Source organism: Bison bison, unplaced genomic scaffold (genome assembly GCF_000754665.1).
Source record: "Bison bison bison isolate TAMUID 2011002044 unplaced genomic scaffold, Bison_UMD1.0 scf7180017864180, whole genome shotgun sequence".
Taxonomy (NCBI): domain Eukaryota; kingdom Metazoa; phylum Chordata; class Mammalia; order Artiodactyla; family Bovidae; genus Bison; species Bison bison.
Window position 1 is genome coordinate 3,574,055 of NW_011494752.1, and position 10,335 is coordinate 3,584,389.

Below are 10,335 nucleotides of genomic sequence, written 5' to 3' on the forward strand. Positions count from 1 at the left end.
CGGGGCCGGCGGCCGGAGGGGAGGCTCCTCTCCATGGTCCAGAAGACCAGCATGTCCCGGGGCCCTTACCCATCCTCCCAGGAGATCCCCATGGAGGTCTTCGACCCCAGCCCACAGGTGAGGTGTGATGGCCGGGATCGAGGGAAGGGGGCCGCTCCCGTGGACCTTGTGGGGTCGGATCGAGGGGGGACCGGGGAGAAAGGGGTTGTATGCCCGGCGTGGAGGGGAAAAGGCTCTGAGCCCCCCATCCCTGCCAGTGAATGATTGATGGGCGCTTGGCTGGGAGTTATGCTGCGGTTTTGCAGAGCGGGGAGGGGGCGGTCGGGCCGCCTGTCACCCTCGCCTCCTCCTCTCCCCCGCATCAGGGGCTTTGCTCCTTGGGTACCGGCTCCAGTGGGTTAAGAGTGTGGGTGCTGGCGGCGGGATCCGTGGGTTGAGGGAGGCTAGAGAGGGAGCTCAGGCAAAGGGGGCGACGCAGAGCACGCTCAGGGGCTCCGGGCGGGTGTGGGTGGAGTGGGGGTGGCACTGGGAGATGGCCGAGGCGGTGGTCAGAGGGCGGTGCCAGCAGGCCTTCAGAGCTACGGACACTGGCCCTCGGGGGTGGGGAGGGGCCCAGCCCCGAGCTAGGCCCCCGTCCCAGCCACTTCAGTTCCACCTCTGTATTAGACCACCTCCCCTCCCCCGACACCCGTGTTAGCCCTTCCCGACCCATCCCCCTAGCCCCAGAAAACGCCTCCAAAGTTTGGAAAGTTGGATGGATGCCAACTCACTGTCCTGGAGGGGAAGAAATTGTGTTACCTGGGGAACAGGGGGTGGGGGCTGCCTCCCCACCCCCACTCACACTTTTCCTGTACCAACTGGTTACCCCCAAGAAGGGATATTCTTGGGGGTGGAGGGTGCCGGTGGAGTGACCAGCAGAGTCTGGGGTGGTCGTCCCCAAGAATTTCTCTGGGACATGTCCTTTTCCATTCTGGCAACACCCCAAGGCTAGGATAGCATTAACTCTTTTCTTGCTGTGGCCAGCCTGGAGCAACTGTAACCACCATGATAGTATGGCTGATGGGCACGTGGGGCGGGGGGGGGGGGGAAGATCAGACCTAAAAATACTTCCCTTCTCCACCCCAGGCCCCTTGGAGCCTGGGAGGCAGCTGACCGGGCCCTTCCTTTCAGCTGTCCCTTGTCCCTCTGGGTGCCACTCCCTTTTCCTAGCCTGGGATAGTGGTGATATTGTGAAAGAGAGCCTTGTGCTCACTGGGGGAATCCTCTTAAATTCATAGGGATCCTCAGTCCTTAAGGTTGGATATATGTCTGGTTCCAGAGAAGGTGAGGGAGGGAGGATTCTTGAAGGGTTCCCAGGTGTCTTGCCCATCTATCCATCCATCTCTTGTACTCAAGCCCAAGGAACCAGAGCCTCTAGTCTGATTATGGCTTATCTAGCTTCTTTGGCAAAGAAACTCTAGGATGGAGGTTGTGGACAGCAGCTTGGAGGGCCTGGACCCTCAATCATCCCCTCTCACTCTAGATTGCCTGGGGGCTGATGTGTATATGTGAGTTGGGGAGGGCAAAGAAGCAGCCCCCTTCCTAGGAGGCCTGGAAATACCTGAATAGGTGGCTACTTGAGAGGTCAGGCAGTGTCCACACCACCCAAGCCAGGAGCCCAGCCAGCGGGACTGAGCCCGGCTTCCCGGAGGCCCTGCAGGGGCTGTGTCCTCGGTTTTTCTTGGGGGAGGGCCAAGGGACATTTAGATTTATGCAGCCTGGTGGGCATCATGGGACAGGAAGTGGGCAGTGGCAGCTGAGGGCTAAAGGGCTTGATGTCTCTTGCCCCCTTGGGAAGAGGTATGATCACTGTGATTGTGAAAAGGGGGCTGAAAAAAAGTCCTACCAGGATGAGGGGTGTGCTAAATCTGCCCCCATGGGTCAAGGTTGGGGTTAGATATTTACTTTCCAAATACAGTTTCATGTCCCCTCCCCTCCTCCCTAGAAATCTAATAGTTTTAGGTCTCTTAAGACCAGAGAGCTGCAACTCCCCTCCCCACTCTGCAAAAAACAAGGCAAGAGTTGGGCTCAGGAAAGCCAAGCTGGGCCTGGGTTGGCGATTCCTCTTCTCTCTGGGGGCTATAGGTGCACACAGCCCCAGTCTGCTCCAGCTGAAGTGGAGAGGGAAGGGGACTTTCCCAGGGGCTGTCTCCACACCCCTAGTACTGCAGGCAGTCTCTCCCTTCCCCCCAGGCCTCTGCAGCCTGCCCAGCGTCTTAATTAGCTTTGCTGCCTAATGAGCTTCCAGCTTCTCAGCACCTCCCCTTTCCCAACCTCTGACTTGGTTCGGGGGTTTCTGTGTGTGCTTCCTAGGGCGCTCTTGCTCTGTCCCCCACCCCATGGCTGTGGTCTGGGCCCTCCCTCTCCCTCGGGCTGTACCATCTCAGGAAGAAGATGGAGGGGCAGGCTCTTGAGATTAGGGAATGATATTGCCAAGGCTTGGCAGTTCTGGACTTGATGGGATGAGGGGTTGGGCAAGGGTCTTTGAGATTCTACTCTTGTCCCTTCCTGGCTTCTCCAGGGCAAATACAGCAAGAGGAAAGGGCGGTTCAAAAGGTCGGATGGGAGCACATCCTCGGATACAACATCCAACAGCTTTGTCCGCCAGGTAATGGGGAGGCTGGGTTGAGAGGAGGGAGGTGGCTGGTTGGTGGAGACCAGGATTGGTGAGCTCCAGGCACCCTCCCCCACGTCATTTGTTACCTGCCTAGAACCACCCCATCACCCTTACACCCCATGACCTCCTCTGCATATACTGTCAGCTGTACCCACTCCCTCAGCCCCCGCCCAGCCCCTCCCCCAGCACCAGGCACCAGCCCCTGCTGCCTGCCTGCGTCATCTCATTCAGGGACAGCCTGGCCTGCCTCCTTCTAGCTTGCTTCAGGCTGTCACCCACTCCCCCTGCCGGCTGTCTTCTTCCATGTCCTCCCCCAGAATCTGTGACAGCATGGGGTAGAGGGAGGTCCTATGAAATGAGGAGCCAGGACATTTGGGTCCCTGGAGCCCTGATTAGGTATGGATCCGGGGAAATGCCCTCCTCACATCCAGTTGTGACTGTTGTTTAATATGCAGAGAGAACGTGTGTTGAGGAGGGTGGAGGAGAGGCAGCAGGAAGTTGATTTTAGAGAGGACTTCAGCCCAGCACCCCTGAATGAAAGGGCAGGGGTTATAACTGAATGGCCTTCTGGGGTCTTCTGTTCTCAGTCAGGAAGTTGCCATTCTCATCTCTGTTCTAACTCTCAACCCCAGGCCATCTCAGGCTCAGGGAGAAGCAGTGAGAGAGCCCTGTGGTTGCTATGACTACAGAGCATCTCAACAAAGCCTGGTACCCAAAAAAGGCGAGAGGGGCTTAGGATCAGACAAGGAAGGAGTACGTTGAAGAAAAAATGGGCAGGCACATGAGGACAGAGGACAGTAGGAAAGTCAGTCACCCCCAGGCCAAGAGAGAGAGGATGATGCCAGGCAGATCCACTACTGACTGGAGTGAGGCCCTTCTTTTTGATTCTTATGTCTCCACAACACTTGGCACTCGAAAGCCCAGGCCTGACTTGAGAGGATCAGGAAAGGGACCTTTCATCCCAGGATTCCTAAATACACATACAAATGGGAAGTCCTTTCCCTCATCCCCTGTGTGTATTGTAGGACTGGGGCAGGGCCAGGGCTAGGAAAAATGACACCGTGCTCAGTGGAGCCCCTCTTGACAGAAAAGGGCCTCATTCCTTCAGTGTTTGCCAAACCAGGGGATCAGACCCCAGTTTCCAATCCTTTCTCCTCTCAGCTCCCCAGCTCTGACCCCCAGTAGGTGGCAGGGAGTGGGGGGGCAGGCCTTGCCACATCTCTGAGCTAAATATACCCTAGCAGTTTGCACATGTAGCAACTCTGCTTGTAACCTGAGCCCCCTGGGGGAACGGGCAGTTTGGGCCACCCCCTAGGCCAGCAGGGCCAGGCACTGAGGGCGCCGGGATGGAGGCGCCCAACCAGACCCTCGTAGTGGTGAGCTGGGGATGGAGTGAAGGTGGGGGTGGGGGGCGGGAGCAGCCCCTCAGGAAAGCTGGTGGGAGGCCTTCACTCCAGCCTATTTCCTTGCCTTCTCACTGTTCCCTTGTCTCCCGCCATTTCTGGTATGCACGCACTTGTGTGTGTGTGTGTGTGCGCGTGTGCGCGCGTGTGTGTGTGCGTGTGTGTGTGTGTGTGTTGGGGTCAGTAAGTGCCTGCCCCTCTCCATCTCTGGGTCTGTTCCTCTGGCTCTCCTGGTGGCTGTCTTCCTGACTCTGAGTGCTCAGGAGGGATAAAGCGTAGTTGATTCACTGGTTTTCACTCTTTCCTTTGTATCGCTTTTCCAGCTTCTATGAAAACCCCACCCCACCCCCTGGTTTTCCTCTCAGAGTCTCCCATTTTCCTGATTTGGCTGGGAAATGGATGGGCCGCTGCACTGGCTGATGACGAGGGCACTCTGGGGAGATGGGACCTGGTCTTCTTTCTTTCCGAGGTCCCCTCCATACCAGGCTAATGGGCATTCTTGGCCAAGTGATCCCTTCCTGTCTTCAGAAAGAAACCCTCCCACCCCTGCAGTCTTACCCTTTCGTCACATCCCCTCCGGCCCTTTGTAGCAATAAATCCACACTTCTGGCTCCCGTCCTCACGTTCCCTTGGGGACACAGACACTGAGGGCGCCCCCCTGCCCCTCCCCTGTACGCACACACAGGGACCTGTATGCATTCAGTCATGCACCAGGACATACCACAGAGCACACACTCCCGAACAGACTTGAAGTTGCACATCCAAATACACCCGTGAAAGAGCATGTTCATTCACCTCCTGGGCTATGTGTGCCTTACACGTGTGTCTGCATTGCTGAGGGAGTTCCTTATGTCCTGGGATGGTCCGTGTGGTCAAGGCCAGCATCCTGGCACACCCAGACTTCTGAACCTGTCTTAATGCTGGCAGTTGGCTGCCCTAATGCAAGGGAAAAGCCTGCTTGTGTTCTTCTCTTGATGTGTTTCTCCTGTCTGCCCCACCCCAGGAACTTTGGGTTCTTTTTTGTATCTTATAAGAGTCTAAGGGTTGGGGCTTTCCAGCTTCTGGCAGGGGAGGTAGGATTCTATTTTCCCTTGCCCTTGAGCAGAAGGTAGCAAATTTTTGTGTGGCCCTAGCACATGGAGCAGGCTGCCCATGGCCACCAGTGCAGAGGGCTCAGACCTAAGCTGGTGGCTGTGGCCCCTGGAAGGACTCACTGGGCCTGTGCTGGGTCTGTCTCAGCGGGTTCTGGGAGCAGGGGAGGGAAGGAGGAACAGGGAATGGAGACTGACCGTTGGCACTCTGCCTCTGCACTGCACCCTATCAGGTTCCCACCCCTCCCTGGGCCCCAAGCAGCTGTCCTTGGACCTGCCATAATTCCCTGCTTGTTGCTATCACCCTTTCTAGGGCCACACTCTTCCCAGGGGCCTGCAGACCTCATTCTCAGGCTCTTCCTGTCTAATGCCGCCACCTCCTAGCCCTTGTGGTCTCACACTGGTGCCTTCTGTGGCCCAGGAGCTGGGGAGGCGGCGTTGGCCCTGAGCTGGCCCTGTCTGTTTTCAGGGCTCAGCAGAGTCCTACACCAGCCGTCCGTCAGACTCTGATGTGTCTCTGGAGGAGGACCGGGAAGCCTTAAGGAAGGAGGCAGAGCGTCAGGCGTTAGCCCAGCTAGAGAAAGCCAAGGTGAGAAAGATGGGAGGGGCTGTGCTGGCATTGTTTCCCTTACCTCGTGCCTTGGAGACAGCCTGAACAGACCTGAGTCAAGTCTTGGCCCAGCCACTTCCCGGCGGATGTACGCCTCCTATGTGCCTCTGTCTTTCATCTGTAAAAGTGTAAGCTATAATACCTGCCTCCTTATAAAGTGCAATAAGTGCCTAAAACTCTTGCCACACGTAACAGGAGCTAAACATTTCCACTCTTTCTGGGTTGGCTCTTACTAGCTGTGAGATCTTAGGCCATTCACTTAACCTTTCTGAACTTCAGTTTTCCCATTCATTCAAGTGAATATGATAATAGCACTTTGTAGGATTTTTGTAATGAATAAATAAGATAATGGGTGTGAAACATATAACACAGTGCCTGGCACACTAAACAGTAGCTGCTATCATGATCACTACTATTATTATTATTACTGTGACTGTTCCTTCTTGGTGTCATTCTGGGGTCCCCCATAACCTATACTTATTCCCTGATGCCCCCCTCCATCCTGAGAGGACTGAGTTCTGTTTTTTGCTGTTTTTTTTTACTGTGAAATTTAATATGCACGTAAAAACCTGCATAAGCCATTCAGTGAATACTTTTGTTTTTTTAATAAAAATTTTTTTGATGTATAGTTGATTTACAGTGTTGTGTTAGTTTCAGGTGTGCAGCAACATGATTCAGTTATACATGCATTTTTCATTATTACAAGATTTTGAATATAGTTCTCTCTGCTATACAGTAGGACTGTGTTTACTTTGTGTATAGTAGCGTGTATAATGTGTATCTTAATGAAGAATTTACAAAACAAACCTCTCCATAATCACCACCCCAGTCAGGAAGTTGTACATCCCATTGTGATTTAACTCTCTGGTTGTCATCCACCCTGGGTGCCTCCTCTAGACCAAGCCGGTGGCATTTGCTGTGCGGACAAATGTCGGCTACAACCCATCTCCAGGGGATGAGGTGCCTGTGCAGGGAGTGGCCATCACCTTCGAGCCTAAGGACTTCCTACACATCAAAGAGGTGGGGCGAGACCGCTTGGCATCTGGAGGGAGGGCAGTGAAGTGTGTGCCAGGAGAGGGGCAGTCAGAGCTCTAGTGGAAAAAGACTTCTGAACTAAGCAGAGCTGGGCTAAATTTGCTCTGTGATCTTAGACAAATCTTTCCACTTCTCTGAGCTTCAGATTTTTCATTGGTAACGTGCGATGGTAATACCTAGGTTGCAGGGTTGCTGGGAGGGTTTGTGAAGAGGACTGTTGATGGAGTGGCAGTGTGCCAGGCACACAGAGGTGTCAGCATTTACTTCTCTCCCCGCCTTTCCAGGATAGAGCTGACACATGGCAGGAGGAAGGACTCTCAGAACAGGGATATGCTTGGGGTGGGGTAGTCCAGGGCACAAGAGGATGCTGGTCCTAGAGAGCCCTGAGAATTGGGAGCTGTACTCAGAGGCTGGTGCCAGGGCTCTTTGAGGGTGCCATCCCCTGGGCAGAGAAGGCAAGGTTGGGGGTGGTATCCCCTGGAGCTGGCTGCTGGCTTGACCTCTAATCTCCTTCTTGGTCTCCCCCACCCCACCTGCTGTTGTTGTTTGCAGAAATACAATAATGACTGGTGGATCGGGCGACTGGTGAAGGAGGGCTGTGAGGTTGGCTTCATCCCCAGCCCTGTCAAACTGGACAGCCTGCGCCTGCTGCAGGAACAGAAGCTGCGCCAGAACCGCCTCAGCTCCAGGTGTCTGGCTGGGGGCGGGGCACTCCCACCCCCGGGAGAGGCCAGCCAGCCAGGAGGAGGCCCCAAGGGTTGACCTCATATTCTGAGGACACAGAGTTGCCCGAGGCCTCACCCGTGGGGCTGGCGAATGAGGGCCACAGAGTGGGGAGGGGCAGCCTGTGAGAGAACAAGATCCCCCGCCCTCACACCCACCTCTTTGCTCACGGCTCCATTTGCCTCTCTGCCCACACAGCAAATCAGGTGACAACTCCAGCTCCAGCCTGGGAGACGTGGTGACTGGCACCCGCCGCCCCACGCCCCCTGCCAGTGGTAAGAGCTGCCGCCACCCCAGGGGGTGGGGTGGAGCTCCTGGGTGGGGTGGTCTCCCCATTGTCTGTCCCTTCCTTTCCCTGCAGTAAGGGGTATCCCAATCCTGAGTCCTCCAAACACATCCAGCGGTACCCCCTCCATGAAGAGCAGGGCACCCCCCAAGCTGGGCTGGTCAGTCAGCACCCATTCTCTCATGTCTGTCCTCTCCCATTTCTTCGGTAGCTCCATCTCTCCTCCTGACTGCCCCGCCCCCTGCCCCCCATTCATTTCTCCCAGCCCTGTTCCATTCACCTCTTCTTCTTTCTTTTCTCCCCATCCCATCCCCGCGTTCTGTACTTGTGTCTCCATGTCCATCTCACTCCTCCCCACCTCGCCTCCTCCCTCCCTCAATCCTGACTCTCCGGTCCAGGTAATGAAATGACTAACTTAGCCTTTGAACTAGACCCCCTAGAGTTAGAGGATGAGGAGGCAGAGCTCGGGGAGCAGAGCGGCTCTGCTAAGACTAGTGTTAGCAGTGTCACCACCCCACCGCCCCACGGCAAGCGCATCCCCTTCTTCAAGAAGGTAATTCTTACTGCGTTCTTGTGAGAGGGGAGGTCAGGGCCCAGCTCTTCGGTGGGTGGAGGGGGGCTGGAATGGATTCAGATGGGGTATCGGCCTGATTTTGTGGGAATCAGGCCTTCCTGCCGAGGAGGAGGGAAGGGTAGAGTGGCACCCAGAATGGGCACGTCTGTCTCCATACACAACCCCACCCTGGCCTTCTTGCCCAGAAGGGATGGTTCTTGCCATGGAAGCAGCCCTTCTAGCCCCCGCCCCCCAACTGAAAGCAGATCTGGTTGTAATGAAACCCGACGTTTCCCCCTCACTACCAGTGGCATATTCATGTTTGCCCTTGCCCCCAGATGTGAAGGGGAAAGTGGAATGGTGACTCTTCTTTGCCCTTTTCAGATTAGGGTGCCCAGGGATCTCCTGGCTGCAGAGCGGGACAGTTAAGGGAACCCTTACAATGGGCAGGTTGGCCTGCACTGGGGCCAGGAGATGGGCACCAAATTAGGGGCTATCACTCTTTCCAGCTTTTTTCCAAGACCCGGAAAGGGGGTAGAGGATGTCTGAATATTCCAAAGTTCACCGGACTGGCTGTCAGTCCCACTCCTGGCCCTGATCCAGGGCCAACTCTGGCTCCCCCTTGGCATGGGGTCCCATCCCCTCTCTCTGGCTCTGTCTGTCACTAACACGCATGCCCTGTTATCTCTCCTCGTCCGCCCGCTCTCCCTCCCTCTCTTGTCCTGGCTCCTCCCTTGCCCTCTGCCCCTGCCTGGGTACCCTCCCCTTTCTCCTCCCCCTCCCCCATCTTGGCAATCTCTGGACCCAGCCAAACAGAAGCAGAAGTCGGTGAGTAGCACAGCTTTCTATGTTTCCCTCCCCACCCTCTGGGATGAGCTAGGGGGACCTTCTAACACCCATTCCCATATCTGCCCCCATTTTCCCCCCACCATTCCTGGTTCTCCCTCCCCACCCCTACCCTGATCCCCCACATCTGGGCTTTGGGACCAGGGGTAGGAAAGGATGCATGCGGGAGCCTGGAGGTGGGGGGAGAGGGGCTAATGCCATCTCCACTCTGGGGTTTCCCCTCCCTGCTTCCCCCCAGACAGAACACGTGCCCCCTTATGACGTGGTACCTTCCATGAGGCCCATTATCCTGGTGGGACCGTCGCTCAAGGGCTATGAGGTAGGAGCCCCTAGAGGGGCATAGGGACCAGAGGGGCCCAGACTGCCAGAAAGACTCTGTAAGGTCTTGAGACTCCAGAGACATCCCCCAGCAGGGTCTTCCCAGGGTTTCCTCCCCAGAGGGCTATAGACCTTTAGAGACCACCCCCTTCCCCAGGGGGGCCCCAACCCAACCCATGGGGAGACCCACTCAGAAGGGTCTAGTCTTCTCAAAAATACCCAGAAAAGTCCTCCTAGAGATTCTACCTGAAAGGATCTCTGGAATCAGAGACCCCAGTGGAGGCCCCTCAAACTCAGAAGGATCACTTCCTCCCCTGAACAGGGACTCATTCATCTCAGGGATTAAAGGAGAAAATGAAATGTCAGGGGGCAAATGCCTAGCAGTCTACCCTCCTTGAGAGCTTCAAACACCTGACATCTCCTCCTCCTCCTCCACCCCCACCCCCTGCCCCAACTTCAGGTTACAGATATGATGCAGAAAGCTTTATTTGACTTCTTGAAGCATCGGTTTGATGGCAGGTAAGCCCTTTGGAGTTGGCTGTCCATGCCCAGCATGGTTCTCTGCTGCTGGGGTTGGGCAGGACGGCTTGAATGATAATCCTGGAACTCTTGGACTGCGGGCTACAATGCTGTCCTGGAGCCTGGGGAGGAGGCAGGACATTTTAGCCCACCCTGAACCCTGACACTTTGCTCTGCCCCCCAGGATCTCCATCACACGTGTGACAGCGGACATTTCCCTGGCTAAGCGATCAGTCCTCAACAACCCCAGCAAACACATCATCATCGAGCGTTCCAACACACGCTCCAGCCTGGG

At 55.8% G+C, this 10,335-nt stretch overlaps 1 protein-coding gene across 3 annotated transcripts in view; it reads left to right on the forward strand.

Annotated features, from left to right (window-relative positions):
- The first annotated feature begins 6 nt into the window (after positions 1-6).
- The window catches only part of CACNB1 (calcium channel, voltage-dependent, beta 1 subunit), a 19,539-nt gene continuing 9,210 nt past the window's right edge, over positions 7-10,335 (forward strand). For 2 of the 3 annotated variants that reach the window (XM_010842677.1, XM_010842679.1), the window contains exons 1-10: positions 9-117; positions 2,561-2,647; positions 5,620-5,739; positions 6,658-6,780; positions 7,348-7,484; positions 7,717-7,793; positions 8,203-8,357; positions 9,442-9,522; positions 9,982-10,040; positions 10,225-10,333. In XM_010842677.1, coding sequence (XP_010840979.1) covers positions 34-117; positions 2,561-2,647; positions 5,620-5,739; positions 6,658-6,780; positions 7,348-7,484; positions 7,717-7,793; positions 8,203-8,357; positions 9,442-9,522; positions 9,982-10,040; positions 10,225-10,333 — 1,032 coding nt within the window. In that variant the 5' untranslated portion in view covers positions 9-33. Of the gene's footprint in view, positions 118-2,560; positions 2,648-5,619; positions 5,740-6,657; positions 6,781-7,347; positions 7,485-7,716; positions 7,794-8,202; positions 8,358-9,165; positions 9,186-9,441; positions 9,523-9,981; positions 10,041-10,224; positions 10,334-10,335 lie in introns of all 3 variants that reach the window. The other variant, XM_010842678.1, reaches the window with a different exon arrangement.